This window comes from Patella vulgata, chromosome 5 (genome assembly GCF_932274485.2).
Source record: "Patella vulgata chromosome 5, xgPatVulg1.2, whole genome shotgun sequence".
Classification (NCBI taxonomy): domain Eukaryota; kingdom Metazoa; phylum Mollusca; class Gastropoda; family Patellidae; genus Patella; species Patella vulgata.
This window is the reverse complement of record NC_065883.2, coordinates 75,935,375-75,957,336: the sequence shown is the minus strand read 5'-3', so window position 1 is coordinate 75,957,336 and position 21,962 is coordinate 75,935,375. Positions and strand designations below refer to the sequence as shown.

General features: G+C 36.6%; 1 protein-coding gene across 1 annotated transcript; it reads right to left on the bottom strand.

The window, feature by feature from the left end:
• Nucleotides 1–1,340: 1,340 nt before the first annotated feature.
• Nucleotides 1,341–12,901, bottom strand: LOC126821770 (transmembrane anterior posterior transformation protein 1 homolog). The gene is made up of 11 exons (XM_050550261.2): nt 12,280–12,901; nt 11,408–11,538; nt 10,681–10,802; nt 9,146–9,308; nt 8,181–8,316; nt 7,360–7,457; nt 5,550–5,700; nt 4,062–4,171; nt 3,178–3,237; nt 2,370–2,515; nt 1,341–1,753 (listed from the first exon to the last, which is right to left on the bottom strand). Exons 1-11 carry the CDS (start codon nt 12,386–12,388, stop codon nt 1,588–1,590), a joined length of 1,392 nt encoding a protein of 463 aa, XP_050406218.1. The 5' UTR covers nt 12,389–12,901; the 3' UTR covers nt 1,341–1,587.
• Between the last annotated feature and the right edge of the window lie 9,061 nt (nt 12,902–21,962).

Below are 21,962 nucleotides of genomic sequence, written 5' to 3'. Positions count from 1 at the left end.
CAGTAAACATTTGGTAATATGAGCACTAGATTAGTAGCCTAGATATCAATCATCTATTCTAATTTCTATAGGATAGGCTAGGCTAAAACTAAAACTAAAGGCCTTCGTCAAAGACTAGGCCTAATCAACAACAGTCAACACTGTGGCGTAACAGTGTGTAACGCTGGTAAATGAATAGCTTGAATCTATATGACCAATTAAAATATACTAGTAATACTACTGAACTATTACAGTTACCTGACATTAATTTACTTATATAAGTTAAGGTATGGAGAGGTTTAAATAGTAATATTAAAAAGATGGCTGCCGTGCCAATCCACAACATGAACATCTCAACATCATTCTTAATTTATAATTAGGCTAACATTTAGGTGTTTTACCTGCTCTGCTCATTACTTAATCAACAAGAATTACCATGAACACTTATTAGCTATTTTAATTAAGTTATAGTGATGAAAAAACTAAATAATTACTTGTGGGGTAAGAAACAAAAGCAAGACTTGTGACATTAGGAGGCTAGATTTGTGTCTGCTGGCTGACTGGCGCGTTGACAAACCCAGTGCACTCTGGGAAAGAATTATCTCCCTTTTATCAAACGTTGCAAAAACTGTAGTTATCTCCCTTCTATCGTTAGCCTAACTCGAAATAATAGACTGGCGAATTGTCACAAGACACTGCAATCTGAAAGTTCTGGACACCACCGATGAAACGTGTATGTACATGTATATAGGGGACTTTTGATGTAAATTTATGGCTATGAATGCATATTGTATGTATATTGGAACTTTTTATATGGCATATCTGGTTCATAGTTTTAGGTATTTATATATATTGGCATTGATTTATAAGTATATTAGGTGCTTATATATTGGTAGATATGGTATTATAATGTACGGGTACTGGTAGACCTATATTGCTACATATTGGATGTTTATGGGTATTGATGTATTGATCTATTGATTATTGACACAGGCACTATAAACCTCAGAATGCCTCGTTCGGCATTTTTGTCCTAACGTGGCAATAACGTGTTAAAATATTTGCCACAATTTTGCCACGTTGTAACGTGGTAAAAACAAAATGCAACGTTTGTCTGGAGTTCCAAAACGTTTTTTTTTTTAAAATTGCCATGTTTTTGGAACGAGGTATTTTGTCCAGAACGAGGCTGTTCACAAGGGTGGATACACGATTTTTCAAAAGGATATCGAGGACAGCATGCTATTATTTAGTGACACTTTCAAGCGATTATGTAGAGAAAAAAACCACAAGGCAAAGTCGACTAGAAATGACATTCGTTGCATAAAAAGAGTTTGTTACATTCTTTGTTGCAGTTTCATATGTCCACACAATATTTCCAACAATGGGATCTGAGAAATGAAAAACAGCCAAGTTGAAAGTTGAGCGAACTTAATAATTGTATTTTAGGTCTTTGAACATTATTAATTACAAATATACTGTTCCGGTTTTATATAGAGTCGAAAATCAGAACCATAAAAAAACACGAAACGAAATAAAGATACAATTTTTATTAGATTATTTGTTTTTTAAATCAAAAGATTTGCTCCTATTTTGTTATCGGGCATTTATTTATTCATCTTTATTTATCTGTGGTCGTAATTTCTCTAATGGTGGAATCATCTGTGAATCTGTATCCGGGTAGATCTCTATAATGTCGTCAGCTTTAGTTGTTGATAGAAGCCAGGTCTCGTATCGTCTCAATATCGTACCAGTTACAATATGGACAACAAATAAACTGTAAAAAGATAGCGAAAATAATTAGTTCGAAGTCTCACAACAAGTTTTACAACGCAGGGATCGACTGACCTTAAAGGTCACCGGAAAAGGTTCATAATTTTTTTAAATAATGCAAGTAATTATGTCAACATATCCTTTCCATAAGTATATGTTGACATAATTACTTGCATTATTTAAAAAAAAATTATGAACCTTTTCCGGTGACCTTTAATATATGATAAAACATGATAGGATCACCTCAATTACTCCACGATTAAAACCACGATTTCAATTGTAGCGGGGGATCGTGATAGTAGGAACCTAGCTCAAGGAACTCTTGACAAATTCGATGACGCGTAGGGCGTGGATAAATTCTTCAGTCTAGCTTTGCACACTTGACGATATAAACAAACACAACCGTATGTTAGTCCCAAAATGATCGAATTAAGTTGAATGAAACGGGGTTTGACATCCTACTCTTCTGTTCTAACTAGGCCAATGAAGACGGGATCTCCCGGTTAGCGAGACAACGTCTTACTCCCTGAGCCACCGCGGCTCCTTGATGTAAGCTGATGATGACAAGTTAAGCTCAATTCCAGTCGACAAACGTAAAATCAAGTTAAAAGCGCACTTACCCGAGAAATATGAGCGTCAAGAATCCAAGTCCAACTATTCCAGAAATATTAAACGATTCACTGAAGGCTAGAACTAAAACACAGCCCATTGGTAAAATATTTAATCCAATTCTTCTACTGACGACATCCGTGTAATCTGTCGCTGCCTGGGCAATATAAAATACAACTCATTATCTCAGAAACTTAATCTGTACAATAAGCTAGTTTCAGAAAAAAAAGATGCAAAAATACGGGATAAAATGCTCGAATTTCTGCCTGAGAAATATACAACTCAGATAATCATCTTAGAAAATTCAATTTAAAACTCTTTATGTATAATAACTTAGATTCAGAAAACACCCGATCGGATTAAAAAAACAGATCTATATTTCGTTTCTTGTTTTATACTTTCGGTGGCCTACACCACATGAAGTAGTAAAGATTAGTAAAACGAAATTTTAAACCATAAAAAACGAAACGAAATAGGATCTTTGTTTTAATCAGATTGGACAATACCCGAATTTATTGTATTTATAAATTTTGAATTCTTTCTTATGGTTTTAAAATATGTAGCCGTTACAGGGTAAATTAAACAATATGGGCTTAGTATAACTCATTTTCTTAATACAAGAAAAACAAACCTTAAACCATTTGACCAATATTACATATTATCACGTTTGCGCCGACCCACCGATTGATCTGTCGACCAAGTGCGGATATGTTTACAGAATAGTTTGGTTGTGCACCCTACGTCTTTCTGCATAAATCTCGTTTTCGAAATGTCCATCTCCATGGTAGCGTATAACAATGATAGATGTAAATTACTTACTAGTTTCTGTCTACATGATGTCATATCAGTTGCTAGGGTAAGTCTATACTGGTGATATTCCTGAATTAAAAACACATTTCATCAGATACATTAAAACATCTGGGACCATTTTCGCTAATTTCAAAATTTGGAACTCAAATCTTTTTGTGTTAAATTAATTTTGTCCTCAAAGGAATAGGAATAAAAAGTTAGTACGGCTCAATTCTTTGGAACCTTAATGTATATGTGAATGAAATGAAATGAAATGGGGTTTAACATCCTGCTGCTCTACTCCTAACTGAGCTAATGAAGACGGGAATACGCCATATGAGGGAAATTGCCCGGGTAGAGGCACTATGGCCTACTTTTATATCGAATTCCAACTGCCAATGTATACATGGGACCTCGGTTTTTCGTCCTATCCGAACGATTAGACAGCTTTCTTTGTCAGACCCTCCGTCCTGCACCACTGACAAGGGGAAACCACGTCGGAAAACCCGATGAACTATCTCGGCCAATGCAGAGATCGAACTCCCGATCTCCAGGCTAGCGAGCCAGCGTCTTACCCACTTATAGCCACCGTCGCTCCCCTTACAATAATGTAAATTGGTCTAAAAGCACATATACTTGAATATAAGGTGATTTATATTACGTTTTTAAAAAAAAAAAAAAATAATTATTTCTAATCATTTATGTTCAATAAAATACGTGAATTGTCCAAATTGAACTATGGTCTTTTAAGTGTGCTTTGTTCATCATGTGTAGTCCAGGCTACACGGTTTCAATTATCATTATGGCGAATAAGCCATAATTACTTAGTCATTGCCTAAGAGATGGCATATTTCCCATAAAGATTTTAAATCACCTGTTAAATAAAGTTATAAGAATCGTGAATGAATATTTACATGAAATGAGATTTTATTAAATTTGGCGACAAATGCCAATTTCACCCAATCTGCAACAATCTCGAAACACAGAATCCACAAGGCATCGGGTAAAATAACGAGAAGATAGTCTACAAATAAAACACAATTATCGAATTATAAATCATATTTAGGATTATCCTCTCTGGTCTTGATTTACGAATCTGGATGATGTTAACAGGGGTAATAGAGAAATGGGGTTTAACGTCCACTCGAAACAAACTAGCTTATTTCGGGATTAACATATGTTTCAATTTTATTTCAACAATTTGCTTGGGCGTAGGATTCTTTAGCAGCGTGAGGAAACCAGAGGACCCGGAGAAAACCCACGAAGTTGGACAAGCGACCCTACTCCTTGTCACGCACTAGCGGGGATTCTAAATCAGGCCATTTGACTCAATGGCAGAACTCATGATCTAACGTTAAACCATTCGACCCCCCCACCCCAAAAAAAAATGTGGAGAAGTAGATTGATGTCGCCATTAAATGCGAATTTCAGGACGAATCATCGGTAATCCTGAAAGAGGAGATACGCGCGAAACGTCGTAGATTTTACTGGTGCATTTAAGATTTGACCATGTTTTCCTCTTGATGTCGAACTTTGATTTGTGTTATCATCGTCGTGATCGAATCGCAGGTGGGCCTTTCAGTGCCTAATTTCTTGTGTCTAGTATAAAGCCGGCGTTGGGTAAATTCTAGCGCAATTTGCCCTAGTAAATATAATTTGGTTATTTGACTAGAAATTTAATGAAATGAAATAGAATTTAACGTCCTACTGTTCTGCCCCGACTGGGCTAACGAAGACGGGCATATATTTTGCTATGAGGGGAAAGTTTGCTCGACCAGTGGCGCTACAGCCTACTCTTATATCGAATTCCAACTGCCAAGGGATCTTTTACGTGCACACCAACGTGTACACGGGACCCACGTTTTCGTCCTATCCGAACGACTAGACAGTTGTTCTTGTCAGGCCCTCCGTCCTGTGCCACTGTTATTTGACAAGAGCGTGTTTTGGCAACATGTATAAAACAAGGGGGGTTTAACGTCCACTCGACACAAACTAGGTCATTTCGGGACTTCACACGGTTCAATTTTATTTCAATAATTCACTTGCGCGTATGGGTCTTTAGCAGTGGGAGGAAACCGGAGGACCTAGAGAACACCCAAGATGTTGGACAGGCGGCCCTACTCCTTGCCACATACAACCGGTGAATCGAAACCACGCCAATTGACTCAAGGACCTTATGATACAGCGCGCACGTGCTAACAATTCGGCCATCTAACCCCTCAGATCCTACACTACACTGATTTTGTTTTTGCATTTTATCGTCTGGTTCGAATAAAAAAAAACCCTCTATATTTGTTTTCCTTTTTAAAGATTATTTAATCCTTCTGTGGAAAAACTCAATGGATACCATTTAATTTATTTCCCCAAATATATCTGTATGTTTATATAGTTTCCATAGTTACCTGGATTCCACGAAACGTCAGTCATTATTTTCATGGAAACGATAAACAACAATAAGGAATGGTGGAATCTCTCCTTGATATCAAGACAAGCGATATAAAATAGATAATTTCTATCTATACGTCGATACATGTTCGTTTTTATCTCCACTAACTGAAACCAGAAATTACAAAACATTATAATAATAATAAATGATAATTCATTTACAACAATCACAACACATTAATTCATAAAATAAAAAACATAAACAAGAAACAGAGAACATTATTTAGTACACATGGTAAAAGTCTGACACAAACACAGCTAGAACCGTATTCAATCAGTTGTATATTTGATTTAAAAGTTCGGTTTTGAGATACTTTTTAAAACCTTTAATAGAATTGGCCCTTTTGATATTGAATTCCATAACTTCGGACTATCGGAGCACCTACAGCGAAAGATCTATCACCGGGGTTGGTTTTTGAAAAAGGCTTTATTAACATTGAGGGGGTGTAGTGTCGGAGATGGTAAACAGGACAGCTACGAGCCAAGGAAGTGGCGGTGTCATTTCTATGTATTCGATTCGTCGACACAGACTCGTCTTTATCCCACTGACTGAAACCAGAAATTAAAGAAATAAAACTGAACTGTAAAGGGGGTTAACGTCATACGTTTCTGTGCCAAGCGGGATAATTTAAAAATAGAAAGTCAAGGCATGTTTTGAGGTGTGAAGAAAAGCTGTTCACAACTACTGTGATCTGTATCAAGGGTTAGGGTTCAGATTACGCGAAATTGTTACCAAAGATGCGCTACTAGGATACCTCTACAAAAAACGTGCAATGCAAGGGAGACAATTTTGCCCAATGACAATCACGTCTTGATCCAACTGCCAAAAAAATACGTTATGTCAATACGGTAATCCCCTTACTGTGCAAATTTCAGAACATATTTCTGAAGAAATACAAAAGTTGAGTTTCTATGTGGTGTTGAGCGCAAGTCCTCAAGTTCCAAATTATGTATCAGTGTCTAGATAGCCATGACTATTTTGCTGAACTTATTGTGGCCGTTTCGATGAGTTACGCAAGACCTTTAAACATACATTATGCAAGAGCTAAATCTGCCTATTGCAGGTCTTCGTTAGGTCTGAAATGTTCTATAAACTATAAATTAAGAAACTTTAACTATTAATCATAATCAACTCTCGTCGGATTCTCGAGATTTAACTAAATTAGAAAGGTTGGCCATTTAAAAATTTAATTTAAAAATGGGAAAGCGAGGCTAAGTCTCGAATATACCAGTGCGCTAGTTACCACTATGCACACATCATGTTAAAACTACAAACAATGATAATTTGATTCAGAATTAAGTAAATTGAATGAAACTTTCAATATTCTCGTTTTTAATCATCTATTTTTAAATTATTATAGCAAGAATGACCAACTCTTTATTAAACTCTTAACTTATGTATCTTTAATCTAACGATCAATTACTGTGTAAGTCAATGTTTGAAAAATTCAGGAATTCCCTTCGCAGATACTGCTCTCTGACAAATGAATCCATTGGCAAGTGTTGTCAGATTTTTCTTTACAAATATGCGCATACAAAATCTAGTAAGTAGAAATCATTTCAAAAACTGTTTACTGACATTACTAGAGTACTATAGTAAATACTAATTTATACTTAGATTACTAGAGAGCACTATGGGGAATACTAATTTATACTTACATTATTAGAGAGTACTATGGTAAATACTAATTTGCCAGTACTATGGTAAATACCAATTTATACTTACAATACTAGACATCACTATGGTAAATACTAATTTATACTTACATTACTAGAGAGTACTATGGTAAATACTAATTTATCGTGCGAGTTTAAAGCCACCGTCAAGGCTGTTATTTGTAATAATATTACAACTGTGTGGGAGACTGGAGGATTGAACAGTTAAGGATCCATAATAATAATAATAATTGATTTATATAGCGCCAACAAATTCTACTCACTGAGCTGCTCAAGGGCGCTTTACATAAGTACAACTAATATAAACTTACAACAATCACAACACATTAATCCATAAAAAAAGACATAAAGTTATGATCACATTTTTATTATATAAAAAGTGGTTAGAAAGTTTAACTCATATCAGGTTTCAAAATCTTGGATAATAAATAAACAATCATTGAATATATTAAGTTTAAGTGAGAGACGTTTATTCGAACCCTAGCCCCAACCCTAACAATATCAGTTAGCACATATTTACCCCCTATCACCCTCGTTAAGCCCAACGAACACCGAAGGAACCCTTGTGACCGCAACATCGCGGATCAAAACGTCTGTCAGTTAATGTTACGCAATTCATAATTTTGTTTAATAGATGATTCTTTAATAAAATGATTTTTCATGAATATATCACGAGTATTTAATAAAATAATTTTCATTGAGTATTCAATAAAAGGAATAAAGGGGTTTTTCATGAGTATTTAATAAAAGGATTTTTCGTGAGTATTAAATGAAAGGATTTTTCATGGGTATTGAATAAAAGGATTTTTCGTGAGTATTAAATGAAAGGATTTTTCATGGGTATTGAATAAAAGGATTTTTCATGGGTATTTAATAAAAGGATTTTTCATGGGTATTTAATAAAAGGATACGGATGTAAACCATTGCCAACAATAAATGTAACCAGACACCAAAATAAGCTGATCGTCTTTCTGGTGGTTGTGTTAACTTCCAGCATAGTGAATCCCAGATGTCTGCTCCAAGTCCACTAATTAGACCATCCACTAACTATACAATATATAAATATAAATAAATAAAATGAAACAGGTTTAGCATCCTGGGAGCCACAGTGGCTCAGTAAGTAAGACGCTGGGGACCCGTATTCAATTCCTGCAGTGGCCGAGAAAGTTCATCGAGATTTTCCGGCGTGGTTCGCACTTGTCAGTGGTGCAGAACGAAGGACACGACAAGGGATAACGTATGGCCGTTCGGATGGAACGAAAAACCGAGTTCCCGCAGAGATCCCTTGCAGTTGGAATTCGATTTAAGAGTAGACCGTAGCGCCGCTATCCGGGCAAAATGTCCCTCATAGCACACTGTATGGCATATGCCTGTCTTCATTAGCCCAATCAGAGCAGAATAGTAGGACGTTAAATCCCATTTCATTTGCATTTCATTCGTTTAGAATTCTATATTTTTTTAGGGCAACAAGACCCTGTGGGCTATCCCGGGGAAGGAACGAGGCTTGAAAATCTTGAGATTCCTTTCGGCCACACAAAGGGATTCGCATGAAATGAATGAAAATATACGCACATCACATAGTTTTTAGGGCATCAATACCCTAGTTGAGAAGTTGGAACCGCGCTTGAAATATCCTGATATTCCTTTCCGTCCCACACGTGGATTCAAACTGGGGACATTATTAAAAGGAAAATAAAATGCACGTACATCAGTTAAGCTTTGTAACTATGGCGACAGCACATAGTTTTGGGGCAACAGTGTTCCAGGGGTTACCCGAGAATGTTTAAACAGGGCTTTAAGACTTCGAGATTCCCTTTGGACCGACACTAGTATTTGAACGCGGGACACTGATTAAAGGAAAATAAAATATACGTACATCAGTTATACTTTGTAGTACCAACAGGTTAAATATAGCTTTTCCTCGAACTAGATGGTACATCACAGATAAATCAAAATGGCGTACAATACAACAACATAATACAAACACAAAAATCTTTACGACATCACATATCTGAGATCCCGTTAATCTCTGTCTGATTCTGAAATGTATAAAATCCACTGAGAAGAGTTTAGGTTGAGGTATGCAGAATAAAGTCCACACAATATGTGTGCAGTGACCTGATTTGAGATGGAATATGCTTAAGTGCTGCAATGATACGGCTTTATTATATATGTTCATGCCTTGATACTTTACAAACAAGTAATTGTATGTGATACGATGATGTGATACGATGATGTGGTATGTTGATGTGATATGACGATGTGTTACGATGATGTACTGCGATCACTTGAAATGGTGTGATGTGCTGATGTGATGCAATGATATGATATGGTGATGGGATACGATAATGTGATACAGTGATGTGATACTATGATGTAATACGATGATGTGATATGGTGTGATGATGTGATACGATGATGTGACGTGGTGATGTGATGCGATGATGTGATATGCTGTGATATTATTATGTGCTGAGGTGATGCGATGATGTGACGTGGTGATGGGATGCGATGTGCTAATGTGATGCGATGATGTGATATGCTGTGATATTATTATGTGCTGATGTGATGCGATGATGTGACGTGGTGATGGGATGCGATGTGCTAATGTGATGTGATGCGATGATGTGATGCGATGATGTGATATTATTATGTGTTGATGGGATACAGTGATGGGACATGATGATGTGATAGCGTGATCTGATAGAATGATGGTATATGGTGATGCGATGATGTAATATGATGATGTGATATGGTGATGGGATACGATGATCTGATACGATAATGTGATGCGATGATGTGAAATGATGGCGTAATGTGCTGATGTGATATGGTGATGGGATAACATGATGTGATATAATACGATGATGTGATATTATGACGTGACGTGATGATGTGATGCGATCACAGGATACAATTACATGATACGATGCTATGGAAAAATTATATGGTATGGTGTTATGTGATCCGATGTTATGGTACAATTACGTGTTACGACGTTATGAAACAATTACACGGTACGGTGTTATAATAGAATAATATGATATGATGTCATAATACAATGATGTGATATGATGTTATGACATAATAACGTGATATGATGTCATAATACAATGATGTGATATGATGTTATGACATAATAATGTTATAATACAATGATGTGATACGATGTTATGATATGATGTCACAATATGATGACATGCATAATATGATACAATAATGTGATATGATGTCATAATACAATGATGTGATATGGTGTTATGACATGATAACGTGATATAAATCATGATGTCATAATACAATGATATGATATGATGTTATGATATGATGTCACAATACGATGACATAATATGGTACAACAGTGTGATATGATAAGAAAATATGGTGGTCAGCAGTAACACACATACTTACCCATGTATAATACATGATGGCCTTATAAGGATATAAAAAAGAGCTACCAATGCTCTGATTGGTTGGAATGTGAAGATGTCTAAAAGAGCATTAAGACATAATGTACTTCCGTATAAATAAAACTGAAACAAAAAACCCAGATAACTTTGAATTTAATATCATATTGAGTCTAAATATAATAAGTTGTATTATTTTGTTCGCGTGCATAGTTCTTTGGGATTGGGAAGAACTATTAAAAAGAATTATTAAAATAAAATTGAACCATGTGATAGTCCTGAAATGACTTAGTTTGTGTCGAGTGGACGTTAAACTCTCTCTCTCTCAAATCATCAAATGAGATGAAATGGGTTTAGCGTTCTACTGTTCTACTTCGACTGAGCTAACGAAGAAGGACATACCCCATACAGCGTGGTATGAGGGGATTTTCCTCCGGCCAGAGGCACTACAGCCTAGTCTTATATCGAATTCCAACTGTAGAGTTCTTTTACGTACACAACAATGTGTACACGGGATCTCTGTTTTTCGTCCCATCCGAATGACTATACGTTGTCTCTTACCAGGCCATCCGTCTTGCATGCCTGACGGGGGGGGGGGGGGGAGACCACACCAGAAAATAACAAAGAACTTTCTCGGCCAATACCGGGATTGAACAATGTCTTATTCACCAAGCCACCGCGGCTCCTTATCCTGAACAGATTAATCCAGAAATAACAAAGACATAGCTTACCTTTTCAAATTCTACCGGAGTTTGGACCACAGTCGATACACGACCACACCTCTCTTTATACCTGACGTCATCACGTAATGGTTGGTAATGACGTGAAAGGTTCGATTTTATGTAACCCCATATCGAATTATCTAAAAAAAAAAAAAAAAAAAAAAAAAAAAAAAAAAATAGATGCCAATTAATTTCATAACTTAGAGAATACTGACTTTTGTGAACTTTGCTGACTCGCCAAAACGAAATTATGAAATCTGTGTCTAGTTTTTGTTTGGATCGAGGTGGTTATCTGGTCAGGGAACCCATTTCAATTCCATTCTAATTTTTGCATGTTGATGTCTATAGCTGGTATTTACGGCATGGTTCCTCTTGTCAGTGATGCAGGACGGAGGGCTTGACAAGGACAGCTGTCTAGTCGTCCGGATGGAACGAAAGTCCGAGATCCAATGTACACATTGGCGTGCACCTAAAATATGCATTGGCAGTTGGAAATCGAGACCGACTGGAATGGTAAGTTTTAAAAATTATCAGATCGAAAATGTTTTGATTAGTTTTATCAGCATTCACACTAAGTAAATAAACAAATGGAGGCGATTTTATATACAAATGAAGCGGAGAATGCTAGATTAGAGACGGTCCTGCACATATGACATCATATTGTGCGTTAGGGTTAGGACAAGGATTAGGCTTGGTGCACGGTTAGGATTAGGTTTAGCGCTAGCTCTTTTTTTACATCTCGAGACTGACGAAATCTGCAGGTCCTAACCCTAACCCAAACCCTAACCCACAATGCACATATGACGTCATATTATGTGCTAATATGTGCATGGCCGTCTCCGATCTAGCGTTCCCCAAATAAAGTTAATATTTCAACGAACCATCGTCTTCAGAAGATAATGTTATCGTGACGTCATTATGATGTCCGTTACATGAGTTATGACGTCCCGTTCGCCTCTGATTACCACCTCTGTTCCAAAGAGCTTCCATTTTGAATTCAAACACTATTATACTAAATTCAACATAGCTTTAATATTAAACTAGAATTATAGAAACGGAGGAGTGAATAAATGTTAATTTAAACAGACGACCATAAAAAAATCAGGCAACATATTTATAACACTGATAAGGGTTTTAATGGTTTTGTAGCCAATCACAAGACAGCAGAAAAGCTATGAATTAGTATTAAATGGCCGCGTGGAGGACGATATAATAATATTCAGATAATATTGAACATAACACGATTTTAAATCAATAAATAATTTAATTGTTTATTTAAAGTTATCATCTTCGTAGCACAACATGATAATATGTAACAGACATTGCCTGAGTAGAGCAAAGCTGATTTTTGTCAAATATAAAACCTTCATAATTAATTTTCGCTGGTGATATAAAAAATGTTAAATAAATTCGTTTTTCCAAATTGAATGTATTTAGATATAAATTGTATGGGTATAGGATAAATCATTTATCCTTGGTGGTCAATGGTAACGTCGAGAAGAACCCCCGTTCCCTTGTTTAACCCCCCCCCCCCCAAAAAAAAAAACAAAACAAAACAAAAACAAACAAACAAAAAAAAACACCCCCCCCCCCCCAAAAAAAAAAACCACAGTGAGGCAGATGTGCCCCGCCGAAATCCCCCCAAAAATAGATGACATATTAATTAACCGCACATTTATTTTTTTCAAAAGTATCAAGCATTCAAACTGATTATCAACTATACACTTAGTTTCATCACTCTCTATCAGATAGTTATCTTGTCCCAAAGCAATGACCAATAAAATTGCTTAGCTCTGCTTAGCTTTAGCTTGAAAGGTTAATCATTGAATATTTACATCAAGTTTAAACATTCTACCTCGATTAAAAGTGGGGGCCTATTTCACGAAATTTTAACTAAAGATAAAATCTAAATTTTAGTAGATACTTCCATTTTGATTGGCTAAGCACTAAAATCAATCTAATATTATCCAATCAAATTATTAAAATTTGGATTTTATCTTAGTTAAAATTTCGTGAAACAAGCCCCAGAGTTGTTATGTTCTAAAATCTTGACCAATCAAATTGCATATCGCTCCTTAGCCTAAGCAGAAAATTCCCATTATCAAACTTAGTCAAGGTAATGATGTGATGAATCTATGCACCAAGTTTCATCACTCTCCGTTAGAACTAAAGTTATCGTGCCCCAAAGCATCAACCAATCAAATTACTTATCTCTGCTTACACTAAATAGAAAATTCTCATCTTCGAAATCGATCAAGGCATTGACCTAATAAACACCTACACCAAGTTTGAACATTTTAGCTCAATTAGAAGGAGTGTTATTGTGTCCCAAAAAGTGTGACAGACAGACGGACAGACAGACGGGGACACACCCATTTTAAAATAGCCCCCCTGTGAAAAAATTGTCGACCATAAAAACAATAGATAAACATTGTTTGTCAATTTTACAGCAACCCCTGAGAACACTTCCCGCCCCCCTCGTTGCTCTGAGCTAGTTACGCCCCTGGTATTGTCGTCTCAGACTTTAGTATTATAAGTAGGCTACTATTATTAATCGTTTAAAGACGAGTTATTTGCCCCTGAATCGGATTCAGACCAGTTATTTTATGATCTGACTCAGTTACAGCCTAATATTGAAAGAGATTATCCACGTTACAGACGGTAGTGTCTCCTACTAGGTGTTTCACTTCCATAGTTCTTAAGCAGGGCCATACCTAGCTCAGGGCAACGAGTGTTCTGGGGGGGGGGGGGTGCTGTAAAATTGACGGACAATGTATATCTATTGTTTTATAGGTCGACAATTTTTTCACAGGGGGGCTATTTTAAAATGGGTTTGTTTTGCGCAAAGCCCCCTCCCTCCCCCAGCACCCCCTTAGATACGGGCCTTGTTCTTAAGTCGCCGCAGCGCACTAAACGTTGTAAGTAACGTTATGGTGATTTCATTCTGCATGCGAGAACTAGCTACTCTACTTCTAGAATAGATCTCTGTCCTAAATGACAGACATATCCAATAATTAGTATACTGTGTTGTAATGCAGCTCTTTTCCGGTTCACATCTGTTATTCATAAAAAAACTAATTAAACATTTTCAAGTTTATTAAATGAAAGCAGCATTTATATTTCTCAAAATTCTCGACATATACATAGTATTTTCGACTAGAATCGTCCATTTAGGACTTAAAATGTCGGTCAACTGGCTTAGTGTCTGTTCTCAAGCGGAGCTAACTGTAAACAGACAGCCTACGTTTAGTATGGATATACCTAACTGTAGACAGGCAGCCTAAGTTTAGTATGATGATATTTCAGTCAAACAGGACAGTAAAGCAAAGTACGATTGGAACTTGACGATTTCTGTTAATTTTTAGTCACCCACAAATCTGTCGGGTCGAGTCTATATTTACTCTTTCGAGAACATCTGCCACTTTAAGCCACGGACTGACTTTAGCATTTTACTTTAGCGTTTTAAGGTTTGTGGTATTGCGTTTTCCCTCTTTCTCGTATTCATTAGCACAGTCAGTGCAGAAAAGTAGGACGTTAAACCCCATTTCATTTCATTTTCCTCTACGTTTTTCTGTGTACATAGTTATTATTCATCTTGCATTATTCAATTGTTTATGAATCAAGTCTCGTCTGTTTTCCGTCCACTGGTTCCATCTTGTTTTCTAAGGTGAGATAACTCTGGCGCCTTCTCTAGCAGTAGTTCTGTAACCTCAGTATGGCCTTGCTTCACCGCCTGTAAAACACAGACCTCAACAATCATATAACGCTAACAATAACTTTCTCCACAATTTTAAACGTTTACATTCCTAAAAACAGAGCATTTGATTAATTTTAAGATTCTGTATTAGTTCATCTAACCCTTGACAAAATTGTCCAGGTGAATCCCACCGAGGTCTATTTTTCGTTTCGTTTATTTATACTTTCAATGGCTTCTACTACATTGCCTCTGACTGGTTGTAGTGGGAGGTTGCGTCAGGAGTCACGCTAGCGGCTTTTCACCCTACGACGTCAGATATTTGATTAACCAAGCAGTGTTGATGTTTCTAGTGGGATGGACACCCACATATCCATGCACCGCACGTCAAGAACTCGCCGAAACAGACCATTTCATTGGTTAATCCCCCACATCAACCAGAACGCAGGTTATATAACAACTCTTCCAGATCCCAAAACTATTGAACTATAAAAAATGATCTGAGTTTTAATCAGATTGCTAGACCACATGATTTTAGTTTCCTCAGTTTCAGATGACCAATGACCATCCTCTCAGAATCCAATTACCGTTCTCTGAATTTTAAAGTACAGTTCCCAAAGTTTAATTAACAACTAAAGCCGCGGTCACATCCTGCGGCTACGCACACAATTGGCCATAGTCCATTTGAACTAGGTTGGCCTAGTTCACATTAGTTGACCCTACATGACCGTAGTGTTAAGCACAGTGCCATGTTACTACGACCAACTACGGTCAATTACGGTCAATTACGGTCAACCAGGGAGAGGGAGAGAGAAATGGGGTTTAACGTCCACTCGACACAAACTAGGTCATTTCGGGACAAATATATGGTTTATTTTGTTTTTATTTCAACAATTCGCTTGCGCGTAGAGGTCTTTAGCAGTGGGAGAAAACCCTAGGACCCGGAGAAAACTCACGAGGTTGGACAGGCGACCCTACTCCTTGGCACGTACAACCGGGGATTCGAAACCACGCCAGTTGACTCAATGACAGGCCTTATGATACAGTGCGCAAGTGCTAACCATTCGGCCATCCAATCCCCCTCGTATTTAGAGATTCACCTTTCACAATATTGTAGTTTGCCCTTAAATTAATGACGCATTGGGACTTTAAAAGCCCATATTCTGGCCTATATAAAAGAATCGACCCGCTTCTGATTATTAGAGATGTTGTACAAACCTTGTGGACAGGCGTATTACCATCTGCATCACTGATCCTAGGATCGGCTCCATGCTTTAATAATAACTTGACTATGGCTGTATGACCCATATAAGCAGCTCTATGAAGGGGCGTGGCTTTTCCACTATTTGTTTGACAGTTAATACAGGCACCATTTTGTATTAACACAGTACATATCTGTAAATGACCACTCCTTGCTGCATAATGCTGAAAGACACAAACATTCTATAATATAAAATAAACACAACAGTTCTATGGATAACAGTTGCTGTAATTCTATTAAAGCTACGTTTCAACAATGTTCTCTTGTCGTTATCAAACACAATACTGATACAGACAGTAGGTACGAAATATATATACTATGTACAATCCAAAGGGTCACTGTCCTCCTAATTAAATGGTTTCATTAAATGTTTGGATTGTATATAGTATATATATTTCGTTCCTTCTGTCTGAATCTATATTGTGTTGATAACGTCAAGAGAATCATTGTTGAAACGTAACTTTAATAGAAATACAGTAATTGTTATCCATAGAACTGTTGTGGTTGTTTTAATGTGTTCAATTACTAAATGTCATTCAAACAGTATACTATAATATATCCTTTGGGGATTTTAAAAAATGAAATGAGAGTTTAACGCCCTACATTTCTGTGCCAACCGATTTAATGAAGTCGGACATACTCCATACAATGTGTTATGACCACTCTTTCCACATAATGCCGAATGACTCAAGAGCACTATATGCCCATTGGGGATTTTAAAAAATGAAATTGGGGTTTAACGGCCTACTTTTCCGTGCCAACCGATTTAATGAAGTCGGTGATATGACAAAGCATGTGTTATGAGGGTAGGGAATTTCGCCAGGACATCGCGTTGATGGCTTCTCATCGCTGAACGTTAACTGTCAAGGGTTCTTTTACGTGCACGTCAATATGTAGACGGATGGACCACGGTCTAACGACTAGAGGCCATCCATACTGTACCACTGAGAAGGTGAAATCAGGCTGGAAATCCCGAGGAACTGTGTCGAACCAGGGACCACTTTGTTAGTGTATATGTTACAGTCAATTTGTGTAATCAGTCATTTCATACAAATGTCTAAACGAATCAGTCATTACGAGAAATGCTTGTGGGCGCCTGGCAATACGTGCAATGACTGAAAATTCAAGTTATTACACGAAATGACTAAAAATCATGGTCAGGCATTACGAGAAATGACTAAAGTGCTGTCAAAACCACACAAATTCACTGTAAAACATTTATTGACAGTCAAATATAGTTGTCTTTCAATTTCATCACGAAAATCACTTTTTAAAAAACAAATCCGACTGGTTTATCTCTCAAGTTACTTGTTTTTGCATAACAGGCTGCCATGACAACGGCTGGAGCATTTGATTCTTTTTTTTTTATAAACATTTGCATTTATTCGTCCCAAATCTCTTAGAACCTGCACAATTGCACCGGACATATCCCTGTCCACCGCAGTTGGGTTCTGTATGTACAGCCTGTGTCAGTAAGCAAATGTTGGGGACACAAATCAAACTGATGGTCATTTCGTGTAATGTCTGGAATTTTCAGTCATTACACGTATTGATAGGTGCTCACAAGCTCTTCGCGAAATGACTGATTCGTTTAGTCATTACGTGAAATGGCTAATTACACAGATTGACTGTAACATATACATACTCAATGAGCCACTGTGATTTCAATAAATGAGCGAGGTACAAAATAAATAGCTTCCACATTCTCGTCACTGCGGTCATCAGCATAGGGCGATACTTTAAAGTTAGTTAGTCCCAATACGACCTAGTTTGTGTTGAGTGGGCGCCAAACCACATCTCTGTCCCTCTTATGGCCAATCTAAGTATAACAAGTAGACACGAATATTTAATAACGAACAAATAGGGGATTCCCCGTGTTACTAAATATAGATACTCACGAGCGCGCTGTAGCCGGACTTGTCGAGATTGTTTACACTGTCCCCTTTTCCCAAGCATTTCATCAATCCGTCCATATCCCCCGTTAATGCTTGATTCCATATCCCTCGCTCAAAATCAAGTTCATCTAACGTCTGTGAAACAGAAGGAGTCGCTTGATGAGACGAACAGTTGCAGAGGTGATTATGCTGTGACGCCATGTTAAAGAAGTTAGTCATAGGTTCGAAGTTAGATATTCGCATGTTTCAGCGTAATGAAGCTCTCTGCGTCTCGCACATAAGTTGTCATGACTAATAACAGAAAATAAGCTTAACTTGTGTTGTCGTCCATAATTAAAGATACATTATGTAAGATTTAGATAAAGAACTAGCCATTCTTGCTAAAATAGTTCGAAAATAGATAATGTAAAAGGCAATTTGCTGAAAATTTCATTCAAATTGATCCACTTTGAACCGAAAACTAAGCGAATGAAATTTCTGCCTAGCCTCGGTCATCATTACTAAAGTCAGTACGATAAACAGCATAGTCTCGACTCTCGATTATCTATTTAATCGTTTAATCGAGAAGGAAAGTTATGCAGTAAATCGGCTCACAATCCAGTTAAGATCGCAGGCTAGTGATACCATCTAGAGTTGATTATGGTCTGGATAAGTTATTTAATGTCTAATTAATAATTTAGATAACATTTCAGGCCTAAAGAAAGACCTGCAATAGACAGATTTAGCTCTTGCATAGTGTATGTTTAATGTCTAATTAATAATTTAGAAAATATTTTAGGCCCAAAGAAAGACCTACAATAGGCAGATTTAGCTCTTGCATAATGCATATTTATGATGATATTAGATGTTTACCAGGAATTTGTAGAAAACATTGAAAGAAGAGGAAGAGAGAGAGACAAAACCAAACAGATCAACAGTAAATATTCGCTTGGCTATCGCTGAAAGGGTGGATATCGGGGTGGGTTAATATTAACTTTTCTTCTATTTTGCAAATAAAGTCTAAAACAATTTTTTTTAAATTATTGAAAATATTAAATAAATGTGTTGGAGTATATTTGGCCCGAGTTCACAAAGCATTCTCGGACTTAAGTTAAGAATTTACTCACAATTGTTCGCCTTATTTTAATTAAAATATAGCTCTTTATAAACCCGTTGTTGTTTTGATGTATCAAATACATCAATAAAAAACTATGTGCATTTTTTTGTGTTTCTGGATCAAAGATAAATTCATTAGTCTGAGAATGCTTTGTGAATTCCAATCTGGTTAAAATACAGATCCTATTTCGTTTCGTTTTTATAGTTCAAAATTTCGTTTTATTTGTCTTTACTACACTAGGATCTGGATAATGTGAGGGATTAGTTAATGAAACGGTCTGTTACGGCGACTTCTTGGCGTTCTCTGTGCGGAACTGTGGGTAAACCCTAGAAACGTGAACGCTGATTGATTACTCAATGTCTGACGTCATAGGGTCAAAAGCCGCTCGTTTGACCCCTGACTTGAATTCCCACTATTACTTGTCAGATCGTCATGTAGGGTAGGCCCTCGAAAGTATAAAAGAACGAAACGAAATATAGATCTGTATTTTAATCAGATTGGGTGAACTTGGAGTCAGGTTAAAACATATTTCCTATTTAGTGTATACGGGTACATAAAATAGTACGCAAAGGCGTAAAATGAATAAAAGGCACTAATTCTGCCCGGATGAGTTTGTGTTACTTCGTTCGATGTAAACAAATAATATATCATGTGACATCACACGTAGACCTATAATGCACGTGAACTTAAAGGTCAGTCGTTCAGCTACATAAGTAAAAGAAGGCGTTCGCATTACCGGTGTGAAACAGACTGAGACAAAGCCTGTAAAATTACTAATGCCTTGCTATATTTGATCACAGAAGATCGATGAGCTTAACTCGTGATCATGAAACTGCGTTGGTTTATATATTGAGTTTGGATCAAGAGAGCTCAAGGCGGAAGATATGACATCAAATGGGGTTTAACGTCCGACTTTTCTGCACCAACCGGACTAATGAGAGAGAGAGAGAGAGAGAGAGAGAGAGAGAGAGAAATGGGGTTTAACGTCCACTCGACACAAACTAGGTCATTTCGGGACTAAGATATTGTTTCAGTTTTTATTTCAATAATTCGCTTGCGCGTAGGGGTCTTTAGCAGTGGGGGAAACCGGAGGACTCGGAGAAAACCCAAAAGGTTGGACAGGCGACCCTACTCCTTGTTACGTACAACCGGGAATTCGAAAACACGCCAGTTGCCGGGATAATGAAGATGGACATATGGCATGTTGTGAAGAATATTTTACATTCGAACCCCCTAGAAATCGCAATAGAGAAATCAAGTTAACCGTAATGGTACTCTATAGTCATGATTTTATAGTCTCCCCGTTTGCTGCAGAAAAGGGCATAACCAGTATAAAAAGTAGGCTTCCACATACTAGAACCATTCCACTTGAACTTGAGGGCAACCAGCTCGGAATTACCCACCCTTACTTGGAATATCTGTGCTTTGGATCCCGACTTGCCCATTCCCGAAGGAAGCACGAAGAGTTGCACGCAGACACCGTGGACATTTTTTGGGAAACTTTTATTTATTTACATTGTAGTTCAAGAATAATCACAGGCAAATATAACAGATACATTTATAATATGAGCATAAACTATGTAATATTACAGTAACCAATGGTAACCATACAATATACAGCTACCAATAGTAACCATATTGTATAAAGTAAACAGTATAGTAAACATATAATACACGGTAACCATAGTAACCATATAATATACAATAACTATAGTAGTCATATAATATACAATAACTATAGTAACCATATAATATACAATAACTATAGTAACCATATAATAGTATATAATTTAAAGTAATCAATAGCCATCACATAATTTACATGAAAAACGTTAACCATACAGTATTCGGTAATCATAGTAACCATATAAAAATAAAGTAACCAATAGTTACCATATAATATACAACAACCATGGTAATCATATAATATACAATAACCACATAACGTACGACAATCATAGTGAACAGGTTTAATCTCACTGTGCCCCCCAATCAACTGGTGTTATAGGGTAGTGGTGTGAAAATTTAAGTAAACAAAGGATTATAGACTGTATCCTTATTAGTACTGTTCACCTAGTTAAAATTTAATTATTTTAATGATTAAAATATATAAGTTAAGTTCACGTTTCATCCGTTAACGAGTATCTTAAATATTATTCACCTACCTTTCATTCAGACAGTACTCATAAATCAATCAAATATATGATTAGAAACTCACTATCATTATATAAGGATAGTTGTCACCCCCAATTATATTATATCTTTTAAAATGGCTCAAGTTCGCATAGGGTTTATTCCTAATTCTCAAGGAGGTCAAAATTTAATTAATTTGGGGTATAAGTACAGAGTAAAAAATACGAAACCCAATAGCACCAGCAGACTTTTACTGAAAATACAATAGTTCAATTGGATAACGGGGGACGATTGCCCCCTAAAAGACGAAAATATAAAAGAGTAGAAGAATCTATTAATGATCTAAAAATCAAACTGTTAAATGGAGTAAAAAGTGCAATTGAATATACTGACGCCATATCACATTTAGTAGGGTTATGATTTATGTTTGATACATGTATTTGTTGTTACTTTTATGAAATTTATTGTGAATAAAGTTGTTAATT

Coding starts and splice junctions, on each gene's coding strand:
- LOC126821770 (XM_050550261.2), bottom strand. CDS start 12,388: ATGGAAGCTCTTTGGAACAGAGGTGGTAATCAGAGGCGAACGGGACGT. Junction 7,458..8,180: donor GTTGGCAATGGTTTACATCC/GTATCCTTTTAT, acceptor TCAATCCTCCAG/TCTCCCACACAGTTGTAATA. Junction 3,238..4,061: donor TTAATAAAATCTCATTTCAT/GTAAATATTCAT, acceptor TTTTTAATTCAG/GAATATCACCAGTATAGACT.